The 24572-nt window shown below is 35.2% G+C and overlaps 1 protein-coding gene across 3 annotated transcripts; it reads right to left on the bottom strand.

The window, feature by feature from the left end:
• On the bottom strand, positions 1-22601 carry STX16 (syntaxin 16). Of its 3 annotated transcripts, none has more exons than XM_074210353.1 (8): positions 21934-22601; positions 14369-14476; positions 12334-12474; positions 11385-11547; positions 9202-9293; positions 8482-8625; positions 7490-7570; positions 1-4970 (listed from the first exon to the last, which is right to left on the bottom strand). In XM_074210353.1, exons 1-8 carry the CDS (start codon positions 22069-22071, stop codon positions 4866-4868), a joined length of 972 nt encoding a protein of 323 aa, XP_074066454.1. In that variant the 5' UTR covers positions 22072-22601; the 3' UTR covers positions 1-4865. The 3 variants fall into 3 exon arrangements, with proteins under 3 accessions (XP_074066454.1, XP_074066455.1, XP_074066456.1); XM_074210354.1 differs by having other exon boundaries at positions 21991-22600; XM_074210355.1 differs by lacking the exon at positions 21934-22601 and adding an exon at positions 17498-17853.
• Positions 22602-24572: the final 1971 nt, after the last annotated feature.

Below are 24572 nucleotides of genomic sequence, written 5' to 3'. Positions count from 1 at the left end.
AGCTGTGTGGCCTTGGGCAAGCCACTTAACCCCGTTTGCCTTGCCAAAAACCTAAAAACACCTAAAAATGCAAAGTAGCCACTAATGTAGGCATTAAGCAAAAATCTGAACAATGTTAAAATCTTGGAATGCTATATAGAAATCTGCAATATTTGTGATAATTAGCAAAAACAATCAAGAATTTTGAACGGTTTAAGTATACGGATGATCTGTTTCAACAGTCAGTTTAATGAGCAAATACTCTCAAATCACATGTTAAACAGGCCTTTCTCCATATGGCTCCCACATGGGCTATTTGGCAGAGTGAGCAATGATGATCAAAAATCAAAATAATTTTGATGTGGAAAGATACAATTATACTAAATATTGATAAAAATTACAATAAATTAATACTAAGCTAGGTAAGGCATTTTACTTCTTGTTAGCCAAAGTATGACAGACTAGAATACCTTCCAACCGATTAAATGTACAATTCAAAAGTGATAGAATCAGAGTACTCTCACACAATATTTTAACTAATATTTCAGACATGCAACATATACTATATTTAAAATTAGCCTAGATTCATAAAGTTTCTGCAAACCTGTCCATGAAGCCTAGAGACATAAGACACTTGGTCAGTATCCTGTCCTAGTCCAGTTTTGCTGATAGTTCATTATGTGGCTTGTGTCAATTATGGTTTGACTGACCTCATTTGACTCATCAGTGAAATGGGCTATTTTCCCTAACAACTTCATGGAGTTCTGAGAAAAAGATATGTGGCAGCTGCAAATAGTATGTAGACGAAAAAGCATTATGTTGAAAAGTCAGGCAACTTGAGTTCTAATATACCAGCTAGCTACAATGACTTTAGACAAATCACCTGACCTTTCTGAGGCTCAGTTTCTTCATTTACAAAATGGAGCATGGATTATTAGACTATCTTTAAGGTTCCATACACCTCTAGGATTCTATGTAATTTAAATTCTATTGCTTTCAAGCTCAGTGATCTGGACAATCAGACCCGGAGCCAGGTCAGCAGCAGTTTGAACAGGAAAATACATTTCACTTGCAGTTTGTATGAATCAGTTGCTCTATAATCAAGAACATGACATCACTTTCTCTGATTTTTGCAATCTGTTGATGCTTTTGACTTCCAATAATTAATGCAATAGCAGTTTATACTAAGTGGATTTTTTGAATTACGTAATTAGTAGTAAAAAAATTATACTTCATAGTAGTATATGAAATAATGTCATTGTCATTGTAAAGCACAGATAGGCTATGAAACTATATATTTCAACAATGAGCAAGAAGGTTGTACTAGATGTCCTCTTGGGTTTCTTCCAATTTTAAGAGACTCTTATAATCAAGGGAAATTTTACAAGTACATAAAATTGGAGTCTATATTTTATGCTGAACTAATTTAATTAAATTCTGAAAAACTTTCATGTATATACCATTGAACTAAAAGAATATCAAAAGTACTGAGAGACAAAGTATATGATCAGTTATTTATAAAAATAATATCAATACCTATAATATTAAAGAACAGCTCCCTTTAAAGTTGTTTTTCTAAAATGACAAAACATTTATTCTTATAATACTATTGTTCAAAACATTTTCATGAACTCTGAATACTGCTCTCTCAGTGGCACAGTTTTATACTGAGCTTTGCAATTATTTCTTAACCTGATAAAATTCTTTTACATAAAACTTTCTGGTGTAAATGGAATTTCCTCTCTTTTCTACTGCCTTCAAATGGAGGAATTATATTTGAGTGTCATCTTTGGTTAAGTAAATTTACTTTGTAGTATTTGTTTCACTGTTTCTGGAGTCAGATCCTTTACAGAATACTTGATCTTAAGTAGGGTTAGTCACAACATTTTCTAACAAAGAATTAAAAATCCACATTGCCATTCCCTTCCCAACCCCATTAAAATTAATACTAGGATTTCAAAACAATGGTCCATAATCTCTATGATTGCTTTATTGTACAAAATCTCTCTCAAGGAAAGGTAATTTCATAAAAATAGTCAAAAATTTAATCTTGGAAATAAGTGCTTCATTAATTACTTTATTTTAACACAAAGGGGAAAAAGTCATCTCTGACCAATCAAGTTGTAAGGGTTTTATTACCTTTAAGAAATCATTAGCTAGGAAAAAAACATCAAAAGCACTTGTGTCAAGACAAATAAATAAAGACTCTAAATTAGAAGAGAAAGATGTAAGTATGTTAAATTAGAGCAACATACTGCTTTACACTGCATGGTATAACCAGCAACACCACAAAAAAAAGACAGTAGTTTCATTTACAATCATGTAAAGTATCAGCATCAACACTGGATAATAAACAAAACATCATTTGGGTCCTCCCCTCCTCAATTTTTCTTTAACTTTCGGAGGGGTCAATGAAATCAATGAATTGCCCAGCAATGAATTTGGCTTTCACCCTGAAACTGTAAACAGGACAGTCAACAAAATCAACATAACCTTTATGTATCCCAACCAAAAATAACCAATCAATTCTAGGCAATTTTTTGTGGCAGTCAGTTGCGCCCAACTTCAACACAGAAGATAGAAATTAGACTAATTTTAATAAGAAAATGGTATCAAGAGGTAATGAATCACATTTCTGAGGGAAAAAAATCATCTTGATTAATTAATTAGTTCTATTTAACTGCCCAAATTTTAACTAATCTTTCCTGAAGTTCAGATTTAGTAGAATATAAAGTATTCTGATGTCCAGGATATATTGGAAAAAATTTTTTTTCATTTGCCTGTAATGAAATCCAGTTCTTGGGGTCATATTCTCATTTATTCCCTGCCATGTGACTATTTTACCTCTTTCTGAAGCCGGACACAGTCAAAACAGTTGACACTTAAGTTTTTATCATAGTTTTCATAAAGTCTAAAGGAAATTACTTTCCCTCCTTCCTACATCAGGTATATTTTAAAAAATGGGAAATCTTGATTACTTAATGAACAAATATGGAGGGGGGGGGAATTCTACTCTCTGAAAATAAATGGTTTTTATTTCTTAAATGAGCTATTTTCTTTAAAGATTACTATGATTTGTACTTTACAGAAACAAGTTTCACAAGTATTCCCAGAACTGTTCTCATGGTCTATATCTTTTACAATTTTCCAGCAAACTGTCTTCACATCCAAAAGCAGAATTTCCAACTAGGGTCATCTTAAACACTTTACCTAATGATCTGGCATAAAGAATGAAAAGTTATTTGTGAATTGGAAGAAGCCCTAAGTTTTGGAGAAATAGGATCCTTCTTCCCTAAGGTTCTTCCACAGCAAAAAGAACACTCAAGGAAGAATTACGACCACATTTCAAAAAGTGCTGTTTCCTGGAATGTCAGGTACAACATGTGTTCTATTGTCACTTCAGTCAAAAGGAAATCTCATGAGTGGGTGTCTATAGTCATAAAGTCATATAGTCAATTCAGGAGTGAAATGGGAGTGACTAGGGCAAAGGTTTATAATGTTAAGTAAGTCTTGATTGTATGAACCTGAGTTCTGGGAACAACTTCAAAGTCAATTTTATGGAGAACATTTCATGTTAACTAGTCAAAATTAAAAAAATAACTCTATTGGAATTACACTGTTTTTAAACCTTTAAGAAAATCAGTACAGCATAAATAAGGATCATATAAATATTACATTAGGTGAAAAACTTTTAAAATTGTAAAGTCATTTCAGGACCAATCAAAACATGAAGAATTTAATTCTCCAAAGTCATCATCCATCACATTGTTCTATGATTCCAGTAGCATTTGACAGCATCACATCAACAAAAGTAAGTACAATAATGAAGTCCTCCTTTAAAAATCTGCCCCACATAATTATAATAAAATCTTGGTCAAGATTTTACAGTACTTTAAAATGGACCTAGATCTCAGGTAATAAATCAAACCACTAAAAGCATATGCTGTTAATGATCTGTGGTTGACCTGTACTTTGGTTAACTCAACAGGGCTAAACTACTAGTTGATTAAAGAGATCGTGATTTGAAATTCATTCTATACCTGGCATATAAAATAATGGAATGAATAAGCTATGATTTTAAATCATGGCATCAAATTTCCAGCTTGGGTGGTTATAATAAATAATAATACCATATGGTTTACAGTAAAAAAAAATATAGTGCAGAAATTCTAAAATGAAGGACACAAATTCATTTAAATACATAAAGGTGTTTTAACTGAGTGACCAAATGTATTTGTATCAAGGATTATTTCTTAATATCCAAATTTTGTTAATCTAATAATTAGCAGTGATGGAAAACTAAGTTACATTTAAGGGGAATGAATTCTAAATTTTTAAAGGCATTCTCAATTTATTTTAATATGGAAAATCTGTGGGAGAAAAATGAGGATGTTAAATACTTGGAATTCACTGTTTAAGGCATTTGTCCTCTAACCATACCTTTTGGTTCCAAATCACTTTAAAAAAACACAAAAACAAAAAACTCCTCCCACCTCAATTGCAAATGTATTTTCATCATGCAACTCAGACATATGACTGCTTAAAATAGCATAGACATGTATTTTAACAGTTTCTGCATGTGCTTGTAAACTTTTAATTCCTCATATTTTCTATTAAAAATACTGTAAATATCTGGATACAGAACTCAATTTCTATTTGGAGACATCATCATTTGACTTGAAACTTCTCTCTGTTGGGAAAAAACAAACCATTCCTATCACTGAAACATGATTTATGAGAAAGTATCTATGGAATCATTGCACAGACTTGTACCACTGAGGGTTATACATTCAAAGGCAGCTTTCAGAAATAAAGGTCCACTCATTCACGCTGGGAAAATACACACACACACACACACACACACACACACACACACACACAGTTGTCTAATGTGACTTTACACCAACTAGAACAACAATAAGGACAATGACTATTACAAATAAAATTAAAATAACAAGCATCTTCCGATTCTTCTTTTGATACTGCTCTGCCTATAGAATAAGAAAAAACATTCAGTAAGAGACTTTTCAAAAGATTCTGACATCTATATTCTTATGTTCTTAAATTCTAATTAGTGTTTAATATGAACAATCTTGATTTCATGTCACATAGTTATACTCCAAAAATTAATTCAAGTAACATTATAAAAGGACATTTCATTAATTCTACAATCTACTCCATTTAATCTAAATTTCTCAGTGTTTAAATTGAAAGTCATGATGATCCCTTTGGTTTTTATTTTCATTGTATTTATTTATCAATTCACTACTTTAACAAAACCTTTTTACCTTTTGCATAATAGTATAAACTAACTAATTATTTAGATTAATGGCTGAATACTAAAAGATTTCATCTACTTTACAGTAACATGAAATTCTCCACTACCTTACAAACAGGAGAGGTCAGAAAGTGTTTTTCTCTGAAATGGGAGCTAAAGCTAAAAAGAATTCACCCAAAATTGAGATTAGCCACCTGCAGGGAAAAAAAAAACCACCCTAAGAAATGCTTTCTAAACTAATTTTGCTGATGAGTCTAGGGCCTCTCTTATAGCTCATCAGATTTCCTAAATCTCAGAAGGAGATTGCAATTAAAATGTGACAGATGTAAGATAAACGATTATATAATTAATTCTAACTGCCTTTCAGGAGTTGACACTGTATTGAGACTTCGAAAGGTATAGAAAAAAAGGCAGGGAGGGATGGAGAATAATGTACTCTGACACTAGGGACTAGAAATGCTCCAATTCTAGGAGACTGGACCTGATCCAATATAGGAATGGGGATTCACAAAGCACAAAGTTTGATGGAAACATCTTTAAATATCCAACTGCCTCCTCTTTAATTATTTGTCCACTGAGAAATCATCAGAACTGCTACTTGGTCTCCTGACAGATCTACCAATCAAAATCAATAGCAGGTGCCCTCCGGAGTAGAACTAGTTAGATACTATGGCACCATTACTTAGACTTTAGTCTTGTGATTTCTGTTTCTTTTGAATTTAGTTAGGATCCAGTATATACAACAATAATATACTATAAAATGCATGTAGATTCAAATGATAGGAAGAAAAAAATGCAATGCAAGAAAAGTCAATGTTAAAAGAATTCAAAACCAGTCTGATTCATAGTTTAACATACAATACAAAATAATTTATAAGTCTAGTATTTTATTCTACTTGAATTGTATAATTTATTTTGCTGGTCTCATTCAAAATGACCCAAAAGCATTACAAAATTCAGAAGACTCTTTAAATTTAGGTATTAGAAGGAATCAAAAATAATTTTTACTGTTTTCCTGTATAGTGGCTGATGGCCACATTAACCAAAATGCTAACAGAGCTTTGATTATACCCAGGAAGATGTTACCTTCTAGATAAGCAATAAAGGCATATTTTAATTGGCTTCATTCTCCCTAAAAAATTGGTAATAAAAGTTCCGAGTGTGTCGCAAAATTCTCAATATAAACTTTTAACAAAACGAACAAGTTGAGACTATGTGAATAAGATCCCTTTCCATTTTAAAAAATGATTGGCGTCAGAAATTACAACAAAATGGTACCAGAAACCAGAAAAATGATTATTTTAAGGTTGAAAATATTAATAGAGGGTGCAAGAAATGAAAGGAATAAATTTTATTTGTGAAATCACACACACTTTATTTTTAAAATACATTCAACTAAATATGAAATTTACTCAGCAGTTTATGCACATCTGTTTCTCATAACTGATTATATTTAGAAACAGAGCAGCAGTAGATCCTATCCCATCCATAAGAAAAATAAATAAATGCAAAAAAGGCTTCCATACTGCTCTCTTATAAAAAAATAGAGAATAAACAGCATTTCATTTTAATTTTCTTCTCAGGCTAATACAGAGATCTGCTGTGACAATTAAAAGGGAAAAACTAGATTCTGATATTTTGCAGAAGTGTTTTTGTACCAGCAATTCATAAGAAATGTTTCATGACAAGAAAAGGCTGAGTCAGCAATAATGAACAGACAGATTTTCAAAACACTTCAACAAATGTTGAAACAATTTGTTTCAAAAAAATAAGACTTAAAAAGGAATCCACTTTTTAAAGGGGAAGATTTTTATGGTCATGCTCCCAAAAGTGCTCTGTAATTTTAGATCTAAAAGGGAGGTTCACCAAAGTTCAAGGGCAGAAGAAAAGGAGTGACTTAGGGATGGCTGTGGATAAAGTACTTCCTGGATTACAGACTTGTCAGAATTCACTAGACTTACTTTTAAAACAGACACTGAGATAAAACACCTCAAGAATGTGTTGAAAAGGTAAAATTCTCCATTTGGTGACAGCTCTTAAAACCGTGTCAACCAACTAAAAATAACATTGTTACTCTATTTTATTTTTTACATACAAAGATAGTTTTCAACATTCATTTTTTGGTAAGCTTTTGATTTCCACACTTTTCTGCCTCCCCATGACAGCAAGTAATCTGATATAGGTTATACATGTAAAATCAATTAACATTATTTTTACGGTCTCTCCCTTTACCTTTTGAAGCTGTTTCAAACCATCTTCAGTTTTGATACAGGATTGTTCAACATTATAGTCAATTCTATCAAGGACTGTCCCCTGAATAATAAAACAACAGTAATGACTAAAAATTGAATTTCAAAATAAAATTTGTAAAACTCAGGTATTATTAAGGTTAGCTGTACCAAATTCTTATGTTTAAAAGTATAACAAAGTTTGAATTTAATTTGTAGGAAATGTGGATAAATTACTATTATCAACCAGCATAAAGTTTCATGGCTTACCCTTTTAGGTACAATAAAATCATATAATTCATAAGGAATGACAAAAAGATTTTCAAAAATTTCAATCCTAAAGATAGTGAGACCTCCTAAAATTTTATCAAATAAATAGATGGGTAGAGAATTAACTCTGAAAAGTAGTGTTAGTGCTCACAAGTCTTAAACAGATAATACTTCTGAAACCAGGCAAGGTTATTACAATGCCACTAAATTTTTATCACTACAATAAATGCAAATCCCAGATTCCATATATAAGAACTATATATTACAAGCCACAATTCACTAATGTAAAAATGAATAATTTTGCTTCAGAAAGCCTAATTTTCTTTGAAAAAAATAGCCTCAACTGTTGATTAAAGTCAGGAAAAGGAGTAGATGTACTATACATAAGGATAGGGTCTTTAATTGGAACATTTTTTACCAGAAATTTATCAGTTCATTTGAAATTTTAAAAATAATTTTGTACCTGGATTTTTTTTCTTTATAGCTCTAATGCTCTGTTTTGAGCAGTTTGGCTTCATACTGGATAAGGGCCTAAATACTAAGGAAATTTGAATCATCACTTTAATTATATTTGAATGGTAGTGGCTCCTGAAGTCATTATGCAATAACCTGCCCAAATTAGAAAGTGGCAGAAGTAATAGTTGAAAGAAGTCAGAACCAGCCAGTTTTCTTAAGAGGATTTCATATTACAAAAAGAAAAAAAAAAGACAATGAAAATTTACATACTTGTTCCACAATCATTGCTCCTAAGTCCCTAAATATTTCATTTAGGTCTGAAATAGACTGCACAATCTGGCGAATTTCTCGCTCCCGCTCTTCAACCATTAATGTATTTTGTTCTACCAACACTAACTGGTCATCTGTAAAACCCTATTGAAAGAAAGAAAAAAACAGAGACTTCTAAATTAGAATTTTCTTCTTAATAAAAGAGAAATCGTTTCAGGCCTAAATTATGAAAGTGGTGTACATGCTTAAGATATTCTTTTGAACTAGGTACATGGACTTCATTGTACAAATCTTCAATATCTATTTAACAGGCAAAGATTCAAATCCACTAAGCATACTGGCTTCAAATGGATACTGAATCATAACCTGGTTAGTAGAGAAAACTCAACTCACCTTTGTTTGCATCATCCCACATATCACCAACTTTGAAAAAACCCACTAAGAGTAAACTTGTGATTCCTTGCTTGATTCATAAGAAAAAAATTAGTGTAGACTATTTTCCAGAATGCTTTCAGGAAAGCATAAAGTACAGTACCATATCAGACTCTAAAAATAAAGACCTAACCTCCTCTCCTATTTATCTTATACATGTTGTAAAAACTCCTGATGAGTATATAATAACATTAACTGATGTGTTTTTACTGTACAGAAATCAGATATTTTAAAAAAAAAAGAAAAAGTGCTAGTAAACTGCTATGAATTTTGTGGTCCTTAACATACCCGATCGTAAAGAGTATTATCCTCGCCATCATCCATGAGTGGTACTGATGTGTCAAAAAAATGCTGGGATCTTTCCTCTCGATTCTTCATGCCTATTGGAAACATGAAACTATCTTACTAAAATATTTATAATTTTGGAAAGATTATTCTACAAATAAGAAATAGAATAAATCTATTGGGCTAAGTTTGGCGCAGTGGCTTTAACACTAGCCCTGGAGTCAAGAAGATCTGAGTTCAACCTTAGACACTAGACACTTACTAGCCATGTGACCATGGGCATGCTATTTAAACCCTGACTGCCCCTGATAGGGCCATCCCCAATTGTCCTGATTCTGGCCATTGGACCCAGATAGCTCTGGAGGAGAAAGTGAGGCTGGTGACTTAATACAATACTCCCCTATCTCCCACTCAAATTCAATTCACTTGCTTACATGGCGTCACCTCCCTGATGTCATGGTCTTCTTAGAGAATGAAGGAGAAACATCATCATCAGAATAAAGCTAAAATATCAATATGAACTTTTGGAATGATAGTTTTAAAAATTATCTCCAAGAGACAAATCTAATTTTTAGATTACCAAAATAAAGTTCAAATATAAAATAGCACTGTTCAGTGTAAGTTTCTAGCAATAAGATCAATAACCATATTGATTAGTACCCTATCAAGTAGAAATATGCAATATTTTAGAGAAAATGAACTGAGATTTACTTTTGCTGAATAAATGGTAAAAGTAAACAAGATCATAAAGTAGGTATTTAAATTACTGGATGATATATTAATGTTATTTATTCACAAACAAGCTGTCCCTACAAGTGACTATTATCTTTAAAGTTAGTACCAGCTTTCTTTCACTCATCCTTTTAAATTAAAATGGTCCTTCACTACTTGAACTTCATACCTATTTAACTTATCCAATTATGATTTTCTAGCTTGTTTTATGGTTATATTTTATTCATTTATTATATTATAAATTCATTCATTTACTGAATTCATTTATTATTTATTAATTTATGTTTTATTCATCTATTCTTGATTATAAGCTGCAAAAAAGCAGGATAATAATGATTTTTAGAATCTGTGTATGCATGAGCTAAGTGCTTACAAAGTGTTACTGAAATATTATGCACAATTTGGACTTTTTTAAAAAAGAAACACACCAAATTGAAACAAATTTTTCTGACAAAGACTTCATTTCTTAAACATAGAGAACTGAGTCAAATAAAAAATAACAGCCATTTCCCAACTGATAAATGATCAAGAGATATGAATAGTTTTCAGTGCAAACTACTGATGCCCAGTGGTTGGGGAATAGTTGAACAAATTGTGGTATATGACTGAGATTAAAGCTACAGAAATAGATGAACAGGATATTCTCAGTAAAAAAACTTACACAAGCAGATGCAATGGGAAATGTACCTTATACAAAGTAACAACAATCTTGCAGGATGATCAGCTATGAATGACTTACCTTTTCTCAGCAATGCTGTAACCCAAGAGAACTCTGAAGGACTTATGATAAAGAATGCTGTCCATCCCAAAGATAAGAGCTGATGGTGTCTGAATGTAGACTGAAGACTGCTCCCCCCCTTTTGTATTTTATTTTTCTTGAGGTTTCTCTTTTTTTTTGAGGGGATATATTTACTTTTACAACATGACTATTGAAATAATGTTTTTTATGACTATACATTTTTAACCAATACCAAATAACTTGCTTTCTTGATGAGGGTGAGTGGGGTGAAAGGAAGGAAAAGAAATGGAACTCAAGGTTTTGGAAGAAAATGACGAAACTTGTTTTGGTAGCTGGGGGAAGAATTAAAAAAAAAATAAAAGAAATACATCATTGCTTCTCCTGCACTTTTCTCCATTCTATCCCAGCCCTCTCCCCAATTCCATTTTAGATTTAACTTAAATTACATTAATGGGTTTTACCAGCATAATGCTTATATAACTATGTAATCTTTCTTGCTGTCAAAGTGATGTCTTTTTGTTTGATAATTTCCAAGCAAAGAATGGTCAATGCTTCTTTTGACATAGCTTTCATACTCAGTGCTCAAAATCTAATAACATAAACAGAGAAATAATAACTACACTAATTAAGGTATCTTCTTGTAGTCTAAGCCAAGATCATTTTACTGCTAAAAAATAAGCAGAGACCAAATTCCTCAAAATGAAATAATACTTACGTTTGAGATAGCCAGATTGTGCATGTCTAAAATTGGTGGATAATTCCTGAAGAGACTGAGCTAAAGAGGAAACTACATTTCGGAGGACCCGTTCTTCCTGTTCAGTACAGTTTCGTGCTCTGCTCTGTAAGGCCTGCACTGCTCTCTGACATCTATGAAAGAGCTAGAAATATAATATTCATTATCAAGTGGAACACTTTAAATAGGGTTTTCAAAAACTCAAAATTCCAAATGGCAATTACTAATGTGAAATACCAATATGATATGAAATTTCACACTTGAAAGATATACAAAATGTTTCACTTACATTACTTGGTATAAAACAGTGAATTTGAAGAAGATAATCTAAGCCTTAATATAGAGATTAAGTAACCAATTAAATGAATCAATTATACTTTTACAAATGAAAAACAATCATTTTAAATACTGAATGTTAATATTGCAGCCAAATGAAACTTAAGAAATCATGCTGGGGGGGGGGGGGGGCGCCTGCAGCTAGCTAGGTGGTGCAGTGGCCCTGAAGTCAGGAGGACCTGAGTTCAAATCCGACCTTAGACACTTATTACCTAGCTGTGTGACCTTGGGCAAGTCATTAATCCCACTGCCTTGTAAAAAACAAAAAAAAAAATACATAAGAAATCATGCTAGGACACTAGGGATTTCTGGAGTAATCCCCAAACCTTTTGGATCTGTGATATTGTTAGTCTGATTTTCCAAACATGTCTCAAGTGTTGTATTTAATTTTTTTTAAATTAAAATGAACTGAAATTAATTTTATTTGTTAAATTATATGGAAAATTTAATAGCATCCTTTGACAAATCTAGGAGACATTCTGAAGTGCAGAAACCCAGGAGGAATGTCCAACTTTAGGTCACTCCAAAGTGTACCTTTTTTTCTAAAGTTTTAAAAATCAAACATTTCTTCTTCTGTAATCTTTTGATCCCTCACCTGTGTAATTTCTTGTGTAGTTATTTCGATGGCATGTTCTTCTTCACTGCTATCATCCAATGTAGGTCTGTTTAAATGCTTGTCATGAAGACTGGCCAATTCTTTCATCTTCTGTTTAATTCTGCCAATATCGTATTGTATCTAAATGATATGAGTCAAATAACACCACTGAAATAAATCACAAAGTTCCTAAAACCATAAATTTGTAGATTATTAGTTACATAAAAAATGAAAAGTTCAGATATTCTTGCCTAAATCACCTGAAAGCAGTGGCTATGACTTATAAAGATTATCTATAGCATGCCTCTTAACTTAAAGATTTTCCCCTAGGCTCTCTCTTAGGTTCTTTTCCATACTTCTCTACACCTTCTCTCTCAGTGACCTCATCAAATCCTATGGATTTAATTATCATTTCTAAGAAGAAAACTCACAGATGTATATATCCTATCTCTATCTCAGTCTTTCTAATTATAAGAAAGGTGCTGGAGATTTAAATATAATGAACTAATTGATCTCTTCTCACAAGGAGCTTATATTCTACTAAGAGAGACAACAAATATATATATATATATATATATATATGTATAGATATACGTATATACATATTATGTAAATTAAAAACAAGGTGGTATAAGAGGGCACTAGGAGTTGAGGAAATGAGGAAAGGTTTTATGTGGAAGACAATGACAAGGCACAAAGGATTCTCAGATGCACAGGTAAGGAGTGTTTGTAAGCATTCTAGACTTTTAGGGTGGCCAGGGCAACTGCCTATTGGAACGTGACCAAATGGATATCCCAGAGTTATTTCAATTCAACTTGTCTAATCATGTCTTTCACCTCAAACCTACTCTTCTTCCTACTTCTCTCAAAAGGTACCACCATTTTTATAGTCTTCAGTTTCATAATCTTGGCCTCACCCTTTCCCCAGTCCCCTATATCCAATGTGTTGCTATATCTTGGTCATTTTTACCTCTGTACTTGTGAAACCTGACCTCCAGTCTTTACTCATACAGCAAGCACCTCAGATCAAGTCTTCATCACATCTCATGTAGAATTTGTCTCCCTATCTCATTTCTATTTCAGTCTATCCTCCATACAATGCCCAAGTGATTTTCCTTAAGTGCAGATCAGACCTAGTCAACCAAATTCAGAGATTCCCTAACAAATATAAATAGCTGATTTGCTTTTGAAGTCCTTCTCAAACTGTCCCTAAGCTAGCTTTCCAAACTCATTGTATATATTACTCCTTTCCCATGCTCAGACAATTCTGTCTGCTCCTCATAATAATACTGTCCCCCTTTTCTATGTAGTTTTCCACTGTTCCTTGTGCTTACAATACACCTTTTCCTTGCCTATACCTCATAGCTTCCCTCGATTCCTTCAAGATACGGCTCCCTGATATTGACTGCTAATGCCTACCTAATAAAAACCATGTATCAAATAAGTCTGTATTTATTCTCTTTATATTTATTCTCTGTATTCTTATACATATGTACTTGTTTTCCAGTTAGAATATAAGGTCCTTATAGAGACTGTTCCATTCCTGGTGCTGTAGCACCTAGCATGGTGTCTTGAAATGTGGAAGGCACTTAATATTTATTGATAGGTATGAAAAACAAAGAATATTTTAATGAAATAAATGGAAATTTATTTATAAATGGCCATTTATTTATTATTAATTTATTAATTACTAAAAGAAGGGAATAGATTAGCTTAGGTAAAATAGGCACACATGCACGTGTAATGCAGTTGTTGATCACACTAATAATTTCTGGGATGTTACCCTGAATAGTACTTTCTTCTCATTACATACAAAACCTTCTTCATCATGATTCAGGAGTTTACCATTAGTTTTACACATAAGTCCAAATTACCATAAAAAAAAAAGAAACATTCTTAAAGCTTAGAGTGGCTTTAAACATTCTTAGAAACATATTCAACTTTATTCAAATATAATTTTTAAACTGAAATCCAGAAATACAATTTGATACTAGTTTTAAATATGCTAAATGTAATACTTAAAAATTCAACTTACTTCATCTACTCCATCAACCCATTTGGGAGGTAACCGTTTTGTTACCCCAATTGCTGCTTCTGGATCCAGGCTGATGCCTGACACCAGGGCCATACGATCATCAGCAAGCTAAAGAGAGAAAAGGATTATATATATATATATATATATATATATATATATATATATATATATATTCATTTATTTAGGTTTTTGCAAGGCAAATAGGGTTAAGTGGCTTGCCTAAGGCCACACGCTAGGTAATTATTAAGCGTCTGAGACCGGATTTGAACCCAGGTACTCCTGACTCCAGGGCTGGTGCTTTATCCACTGCACCACCTAGCCACCCCCTGGCTGCCCCAAAAAGGATTATTTTAAAACCAAATATATGAAAATTTGTCTCCAGAATGAACTTAAAATTCTTTTTTTAAAATATTGCCTCTAAAAAAGACAGGAGGCTAGGAGAAAATGAAGATATCACTCAAAGAAATGTGTATTTGAATGAACATTGCTACAATTTGGAATGATTTTTCTCTTTCTGTTATGGTTTTACATGTTGTAGGTCTCCTTAGATACATGGGTGAAAATGCATTTAATATCATCTGGATAGGAAAGGATCTCAGTTTCTTTATGAATTAAAAAAATTGATAAAGAGCTTTTCAGAAGCCACACAGCTAGGTAATTATTAAGTGTCTGAGACCGGATTTGAACTCAGGTCCTCCTGACTTCAGAGCCGGTGCCCTATCCACTGCGCCACCCCTCTTTTCCATTTCTTGACAAGCTATTAGAATTATTTCATAGCAGAATGCCTTTACATTGTGCCAAACCATTGGGGAAAAAGTCTGATACAAAAAAAGAACCAGTGGGAATTTTTAAAAAATCGGGCTAATTTAGTTATTTCAATTATAATTCATATAGTTAAAGCTTAACATTGACATGATGGGTCTTTATAGAGATTTTAAAGATTATCTTTGCTATATTCCCCCCCAGCCTATGTCTAGATAAAATAATTTCACCCTTGATTTGATTTTTAACACTTTATCAATAGTCCTTATTGGCACATAAAAAAAGATGCTTCTTAAAAGAACTTTACTGACATGGACAGTCATCAGTCTAAATGAAAGAACTCATACTGATTGTTTATTAATCTATGATTCTATCATACAAGTAAAACTCAAAATAGTCAAAAGAAGGAAAAAAATGTCCCTTACAGGTAGTAGTCGGTAATTTTTAAAATTACAATGGAAAACTTATCAAACAAGGTTGTATAGATTGCTTTTCTGGTAATCAAGAAGTAAAGGGAAAACAAATGGAATACAACCCCTTTTTGATGTGCTATAATAATTAAAAAACCTTTTAATGACAATTCCTAAGTCAAAAAGAATTCACAAAAGTTTTTATTAAAAAATTTTCTAGGGGCGGCTAGGTGGTGCAATGGATAAAGCACTGGCCTTGGAGTCAGGAGTACCTGGGGTTCAAATCCGGTCTCAGACACTTAATAATTACCTAGCTGTGTGGCCTTGGGCAAGCCACTTAACCTCATTTGCCTTGCAAAAAACCTAAAAAAAAATTTCTAGAACTTTTATATCTTTGTGCATATTTTCATTCTGGCAAAATACATCTTTATGTTGCCACTGTATTCATTTGAAAATTTTCACCAATGTCACGCTGAGAATATATAGGGGGAGAGATTGGAAAGATCTCTCTGAGCAATCCATATTTTTGTACTAACCCAGTCAACAAGTATTTATTGAATTTCTATGTGCCAGGCACATAGTTAGGGATACAAAAAAAAGGGCAAAAACAGCCATTATCATCAAGAAAATCACCTCCTAATGTGGAAGATAGCACTGAAAAAAGCTACTTACCTAAAGATAATGTCCATGGGAGATAATATCAGAGGGAAGATACTAGCAATGGGGAGGGGACCAGAAAAGATCTTTACAGAAAGGGAGTTATGAAGTGTTTTTTGAAGGAAGTCTGGGAAGACATGAATTAGAGGCAAAGAGGTAGAGCTGGTGAAAAGGCAAGGAGTCTAAAAATAGTATTATCTCTGAGGAGAAGCAAAATGGCCAGAATCATTGGATTGTAGAGTACATATTGGGAAGAACAGTTTAACTGTGATCAAGTCAAACATGGATGGATTCTATTTTTGATGAAATTCTGATTTAAGAATCATCAGATATTGAGGCAGCTAGGTGGCGCAGTAGATACAGCAATGGCCCTAGAGACAGGAGGACGAGTTCAATAAGTTCAGACACTTATTACCTAGCTGTGTGACCTTGGGCAAGTCACTTAACCCCATTGCCTTGCAAAAACAAAAAAATCAAAACAAAAAACAAAGCAAGAATCATCAGATTTGCTTTCCAATCTCTATTCTGATTACCTAATGTGAAAACATGAGCAAGTTACTAACTTCTCTGAGCATTAGATCCTTCATGTGAAAAAAGAGATAATCTTAATGTGTTATATAAATATATGTATTGCTGTAACAATTCACAAACCACAAATGAGTTGAGTAATCCTTGCTTTAAAAAAAAGGCCTTTAAAAATTTGCCCTACCAAAACTACAAATGTACCCTGAAAATTTTTTTACATCAGATTTGTGTAAAATGTCTGTTTTGAAAATGTTAGGAAAATGTAAAGACAAATCCTCTTATTAGCTTCATAAATACTTCTTAATATTTAAATCCAAATTTTCTACCTATTGAATCAAGATTTCTTAAATCAAGCTAGACTTGCAGATATTTCCAAATGATCAGATTTGAAACATAATAATTAGTCCCATTTATAATAAGAGTATAGCATAAAATTCTTTGGGGTCAACAACTGTTTCACTTCTATCTTTATCCCCAGCATTGGCCCTGTGGCACTTAATAAATGCTTGCTGATTGACTGAGTGATACAACTTGACTTTAACAAAGAAATGCTCCCCAAATTTAATCAAGTATACCACTTCTTCTAACTCTGTTAAAGGGAATCTACAATGTGAACTACAGTATGGAATACAACAAAAAAGACAAAAAAGTTTGAGAATAAATACAGTATAACCAAAGAGAAATGTCAGTTCCGTTGGCACTTTGCAGAGAGTAATAAGGACATTTTTTATAAAATGAAATTAATCACCTTTCAAAAACATTCAAAACACAATACCTCATCCAGCTCCTGAAGTGATTTGTTGTTCCCATCAGTCCCATCCAGTTAAAGAAAGCAAAAGGTAGAAGAAAGAGAAGGATAGAGACAGATAGACAGAGTATGGTCAGTTTTGAAAAAAAAAATAAAACATCTCTATAAATTTAAGTAACTTATTTCACCAAAAACAGAGTTCCAAAAACTAAGGTGTTTTTGTTTTTAAAGTCAGTAAAAAGAAAAATCCTACATTACTGAACTATAATCTAACTATATAAAAGTACATTTTCATTGGAAAATGGTTTTGGTCATTGGAAAAATAGCAACTGTAGCAAACAATTCTAAAGACGAAATATAAAAAGTCTGGAAAACCCACAAACTTATTTTATTAAAATTTATTTGTCATACATATTCATTGATATTTAAATATCATCTAGATAAGGTTACATTGTAAAATTTCCTATAATGAAGTAAAGACAAAATGTGATCTCATAAGAAATAAACAATCTTACATTTTAACATGGAAATAATCCCTAAATAAAAGATGAGCACTCACAAAAATGTTTTAGAATCTGAAAAACAAATACTTATTAAGTGTCTTTGTATGCAAGACACCATACAAATCAAATGAAACAGTCTCATCTATGGAATGAGTCAACCCTTTCTCAAGACATAAATAGGATGGTAAAAGTAATGAAAATTAATTCTATTAAGGTTGGGAGTCCTTGGTCACTAAGGACATACTTAGAAGCAAAAGGAGAGGAAAAAAAAAACCTAACCTTAAAATAATAATAATCTAGAACTATTTAGCTTTTTTTTTTTAGATGAGCATATAGAGTTATCTCTTGGACTGATAACCATCTCAGCAAATTTAAATAGCTTTTTCAAATCATAGAAACTATAACTGGAATACTGAAATAATTGTTGAATTTTTCATACTTAGCTGTTAATTTTGAGAAATTTGGGAAATTCTGTAATTCACTGTTTCATTTCCAAAAGGAAATGGCCAGGAGAAGTCATTAGAAAGGGCATTCACTGAACTTAGAAGAAATTTAAAAGCTTCTATAGAAAAACTAAATAGGATAGAATTATAGAAAGCTAAAGTTCTCCTTTTCCTCTCCAACTTATTCTTAAAAATAAAAGAAATTCAATTAAAATAAAATTATATATATATGTGTGTGTGTGTATATATATATATATATATATATATATATATATATATATATATATATATATATATATATATATATGTGTGTGTATGTATAAAATTTCTCCCGAAGTCCACTTCAATATCATTCCTGTAAAAAATTTAAGCCTAGATTTTGGAGGGTAAGCTCTGACAACCCCCAACAAATTGGAAAAAAATTGGGAAGAGTTTCATGTTCTATGTATCTGTCTTCTTTCTGAGGACAAGCCTAGTTAGAGAAGATCACCACTAAAAAGTTGGCTTTCATGCAAAATTTTTACCCAAAGCAACTCAGAAAGTATATGGGGGTTGAGGATGGGCAGGGAGGGAAGTAAAAAAGGAAGATACTTGTATCTGTGTTGCTGGAGGGAATATCAACAAGAGTTAATATGTATTCTACCCATATTATTAGTTCTACAATATTAGAGACAGCATATAGTGCTACACTGTAATCAGGTCTAATTACTTTTTATATAAAAAAAAGTAATATTTAAGTTTCTACTGATCAGGAAGGAAGCCTTCTTTCTATTTGTGACCAAGACATGTTTAGCCAATAATCATAACTTCATATTTCAATCATCTTCTTGTTCTGGAGTGTCCACTTACTATGTTTGATCTTCAAACAAAGGAATGTAACATACCAAGGTGCAAATCACATGTAGCACTTCAGGTTAGGACTATTAACCCAGCAGATGATATAATACTTTTGATTACCATAAATCCTGAGTTAAAAGAGAAATTAGTATCAAAGAACTTTAAACTTTTAAAGACTTCAGAAATAATTTACCTAATCCCAGATGAGGAAAAAAGCTCAGAAAATGATCAGCCCAAAAGATTCCAAGACCACACAGTTAAGTTAGTGGCAGAGGAAAATCTAGGACTTGGCTTCCTAACTTAAATATGTGAGCTCTTTCTACCCCACCATGCTTCCTCTTTAGTTTGATTTCCAACTTTAGGGAAAAAAAATTAAGAGGAAATTAAGAATTCTGTACATACTACTATTCTCAAAGCTGTTTATCTCTTAGGGCTATATGGCTTGATCTGCAGTACTGTCACATATTTTTTTGAAAAATCTAGTATCCTGGTGGGAAATGGCTGTACTTACAAAGTATAAACAGCTTTATTTTATTAATAGTCCATTATGAAGGCAGAATAACCTTTAAACAGTTTGCTCTGTTAATAAAAGTATAAACAGAGATCGCTAAATTGATATATTATCTCAGTTTCCTGAGTTATTCCAGTCTACTTTCCCTATTCAGGGCTTGAATAATTCTATGTCTATACTATCAAACATCTGTAGACTTTTTCAAGATTGCATTTTTTTGAGTAATTTAGAAGATTTATTTTCTGAGAACCTCATACAATAGTTTGGAGAAGGATATATAATTTCCTCAGATACATAAACTATCACATAAAAGATTCCTCCACTGATGCAAACTGCAAATAAATTTATGATTTATCTATTAAATCCTAAAGTTAATCTGAAGCAATTAAAGATTAAGTGACTTGCTTAGGGTCATAAACCTAAAAAATGGCAACCCCTGGAAGACTAAGGACTATTTGGTACATGGTGCTCTAAGATCTAGGGTTACAATCAGGAAGACTCATCTTCATTTGAGTTCAAATTCAGCCCCTGACACTGTGTGACTGATCAAGTCACTTATCCCTGTTTTCTTGTTTTCTCATTTGTAAAATGAGTTAGAGAAGGAAATGGCAAACCACTCCTTTGACAAGAAAACCCCTAATGAGGTCACTAAAAGTCAGATCTGACTTAACAACAACAATGCTTCTATGGGTCATAGCTTTTCAGTTCCTAACAAAATGAACATATGTAAATACAGCATATTTGCATATTTTGGTACTTAGGCCTATTGGATCTCAAATCAATTCCTCATGAAACAAATCCTATATTTTCGCAGCTCAAAGTTCAGTTCTCTTTTTCTGTGGCTATGAATCAATAGAGAAGAAGTAAAGTGTATACTTATGGAGTTAATTTGTAAATAACCCCTTTATGAAATAAAATTTTCAGAAGAAATGAAAGCAGTTATGAAGGAGAACAAGTTTTCAATAATAATTTCTAATGTGGCATTTCCAAGCCTGTGAAACTATAGTTTCTAAATACTTGTCTTTGTAAATTGAGTCATGCCTTCTAATAACATAACCAATAATACCACTACTAGATTTTAATTTAAACACTCCTTCTACCAATAAACCTAAACTCTTAAGTTAGGATTAATTTTTGAAAATTGTGGAACCAATGGACTGCTGGGCTAATAGTCCAAGTTTTAAAAGAAATGTGCCAGTATTAGATTAATTCTCACATAGACACCATATGAATGGCAGTCAGAATGAAAGGAAAGACTCATTTCCTGAATGGAAAATGAAAAACAGGGAAGTCCACCTCCCACCTCACAGTTTCACAAAACTGTCTTTTCCAGGAAATAGGGAAACAATTATTAATAGCATAAAGCAAGAAGAGACTAGACTGCCACACAGGAATGGAAAATCCTTATGGGGGAAAAATGAGGCTAAAACGACTTCATTCTAGAGAGTCATTTTAAAGAGAAAATCTGTTGGGACAAAATGGGGAGGCATCAGAATGAAAAGACGGGATTTAGGGGACTAGGAAGGAGGAGGTAAGGGTGGAAGTAACAAGCAGAAACATGAAGCAATGAAAGCGTGAAACATAGAGCTTCATGAAGCTTCAAACACAGTGCTTCAAAAGTGATCAGGACCAGGAAGAAGACCCTATCTGACTCTAAAGCCCTTAGGGCAGCCCTGTGATAGTTGAAAGGAAACATCCTGGAGGGCAAGGGAAGGGAAGAGGAGAAAAGGAGGAAGGGAAAGAAGAGGGAGAGATAGGGAGGGAAAAGGTTTCCAAACAAAACCCAAAACCTCCAGTCTGATGCCTCCTTAACAACAAGACAACATTGACATTGACGAGAGAGAGAGAGAGAGAGAGAGAGAGAGAGAGAGAGAGAGAGAGAGAGAGAGAGAGAAGGGAGAGAGAGAGAGAAGGAGAGAGAGAGAAGGAGAGAGAGGGGGAGAGAGGGAGAGAGAGAAGGAGGGAGAAAGAAGGAGAGAGAGAGGAGGAGGGAGAGAGGGAGAGAGGAGGGAGAGAGAAAGAAGGAGAGAGAGAGAAAGGAGGGAGGGGGAGAGAGAGAGAGAAGGAGGGAGAGGGAGAGAGGGGGAGAGAAGGGGAGAGAGCGCGAGAGCGCGCACCGGGGCACAGGCCCCGCGAGGAGCAGGTGGAGGAGGCCGGCAGGAGACTCACCGCAGCAGCGCTACGTGAATGCAGAGGGCTGGAGGTGGAGGAGGTGTAACTACTCACTTGCTCGGCTAACAGCTGCCGGTTTTGGATGGAATTGTTCCGCAACAACAAGAAAGCGTCGGTTAAACGCCGGGTGGCCATGCTTAACCCTGCACGCCTCCCTGTCGGGGACCCCCACACAGAATCCCGGCCTGAACCTCACAACTCGGGGCCTCTCGGGAGCCTGCGGGGCTGCGTCCCCTCGGGCTTCCTCACCTTCCGCTCGAGGGGCAGGGGCGCGGGGGCCCCTCCTTCCCCAAGGCCTAACTCGGATCTCTCTCGGTCTCACTTCCCACTCCACCCCGGGTCTCGGGTCGAGCCCCCACCCCTGTCGCAGCTGTCCCGGGTCCCCCGTCAGGGAGCCCGGGCCGGGCCGGGCCGCTCCAGATCGTTGGGAGCCCGTCCACGGGCCTGTCAGAGCCCAGCCGGGCTCCGGCCCCGACGCCCCGGATCGTCGTCCTCCTCCCTCCAGGAGCCCCAGGCCCGGCGCCTCGCCTCCCCGCCGGCTACAGGGCCTCCCGAGGGGGAAGCGGCGCGATCCTCAGCCTCATCATTCCTCTACTCCGATGCAGCCGCCGCCTCCGGCTCCATCCATCCCCGGATCTGACTGCAGCAGCCCAGCCACTTCCGTGTCGGCGGTCCGTCGGCTCAAATCCCCCCTCGCCGCTTCCGGTCCGTCCTTCCCAAGGGCCCCCAGACGCCGCGAATCCGGCTCATCACGTTCTGGCCGCCCTTGGGCCCCGTCCTCCCGCCGCCGGGCGCGCTGCCCCTGGAAGGAGAAGGAGACGCGGCGGCCGGCGCGTCCTCGGCGGCCCGCCCTTCAGTCCATGAAGGAGCTCTGCAGCCCTTGCAAGCTCCGGATGGGCGGGAGCTGGCGCCGCCAAGCCCAGCCTGAGCCCCGGCGCCCCCCGCCCGCGCCCCCGCACCGTGGCTCCCACATTCTAGCCCTATCGGCCCCCCGGGGGTGGAGAGCTCAGCCTCTCTTTTACTAAGCAGCCCACGGAGGAGCCTCGCAGGGACCGCGCTGCGACCGCAAAATCCAGGTCTGGGCCTCGGCCCTGCAACCGCGCTGATGTGGGGGGAAGGCAGGTCGGGCCTTCTTAGAGCTTTTCCAGGGTCACACAATCATTTCAGGACTACGGACCTTGATGGTGGAGCTTCCTGGGCAGGTCTCTTCCATTTCTTTTCTTTTCTTTTCAAGGCAGGGGGGTTAAGTGGTTTGCCCAAGGCCACACGGCTAGGTAATTATTAAGTGTCTGAGGTCGGATTTGAACTCAGGTCCTCCTGACTTCAGGGCCGGTGCCCTATCCACTGCGCCACCCCGCTTTTCCATTTCTTGACAAGTTCACTGGGTCACCGAATGGTTGCATTCTCCAGTCACAAAATATGTCTCCTGATCCATCTGAAACAAAAAAAAAAAAGCCTTCTCTATCACTAAAACTCGTAAATAACATGGGTGGCACGAGCATTTGTAAGGAATTAGGAAGAGATTCTTTATTCCACAGGACCGAACCAGGTGATTTCTAAAATTTCTTTCAGCTTTAAGAATCAGTGAAACATCTGATAGATGAGCATTTCTAGAACTGTCTTGTCAGTACACATACACACACAACATTGAGGGAACCATGAGGAACAGGGAATCCTGAGTGGGTCCAAGAGATCATCCAAGTGCAAATCCAGATTTTCCACTTCTGAATGTGGACAGGGACATTTCCCAAATTCCCTATTCAAGATAATATAGTTCTTAACCCTTTTGTATCATGGATTCATTTGGCCATCTAGTGAAGCTTATGAATTCCTCAAAATAACGTTAAATATATAAATAAAATGCATAGAATCAGTAAAGAAATCAATTATATTGAATTTATACTCTTTTACACACACACACACACACACACACAGACACACAAATCTAAATTAATGAACCCCAGGTTAAAGATCTCTGCTCTAGGGAAATACAAATTAAGACAGTGCCCCCACCCTTGAAGACCTTTAAAACTGAGAACTTTTAGGAGTCTTAGAGATCACCTATTCAACTTCTGATTTTGCTGATAAAGTATGCATTTCACAGAGGTGAGATAACTTGCCTACCACACAACCTCCTGTAGAAATAACATGTAGCTGCATTATGTCTATAGTATTAATTCACTAGATTCAGAATAGTTTCTCTTAGAATAGTAAGGGATATAGTAGCCTAAAATATCATGTGGTTGGGAAGAGGGACATAAGAGGTAGGAGAGAGAATGCCAATTTCTTGTAGTTATGTAATGTTGCCCTTTTCCCCTCCTCCTCCTCCTCCTTCTATTCTTCCTTTTTATTTCTGACCCTTTCTCCTTTCCTTTAAAGAAGGTTCTATAGAAGGACTGACTTCAACTGAAAAGTGTGAACAAGTCCTGCTCTTAATTGCAACTAAAAAATTTATGGAAATTCCCTGTCCCAACACCAACAAATCACTGGCAGATTACTATTCTCTCTATTTCTATACCTCCCCTTTCCTCCCACTGCATCTCCCTAGCCTATCTTTCCTCCTATCCTCTAAGGTGCTGGCTCAAGATTAGAATCCTACTCCTCTGCGGGCGGCTAGGTGGCGTAGTGGATAAAGC

The sequence above is a fragment of the Macrotis lagotis genome, chromosome 1, assembly GCF_037893015.1.
Source record: "Macrotis lagotis isolate mMagLag1 chromosome 1, bilby.v1.9.chrom.fasta, whole genome shotgun sequence".
NCBI lineage: Eukaryota > Metazoa > Chordata > Mammalia > Peramelemorphia > Peramelidae > Macrotis > Macrotis lagotis.
Note: the sequence above shows the minus strand (reverse complement) of the source record. Positions and strands in the feature narration are given on the sequence as shown.

What these genes read in the sequence shown, in the direction of transcription:
- STX16 (XM_074210353.1), bottom strand. Translation starts at nt 22,071, where the DNA reads ATGGCCACCCGGCGTTTAACCGACGCTTTCTTGTTGTTGCGGAACAAT. An exon ending in CTACACAAGAAATTACACAG is followed by an intron (nt 11,548 to 12,333) that starts GTGAGGGATCAA and finishes TTATATTTCTAG; the next exon opens with CTCTTTCATAGATGTCAGAG. An exon ending in ACAATCTGGCTATCTCAAAC is followed by an intron (nt 9,294 to 11,384) that starts GTAAGTATTATT and finishes TGTTTCCAATAG; the next exon opens with GCATGAAGAATCGAGAGGAA.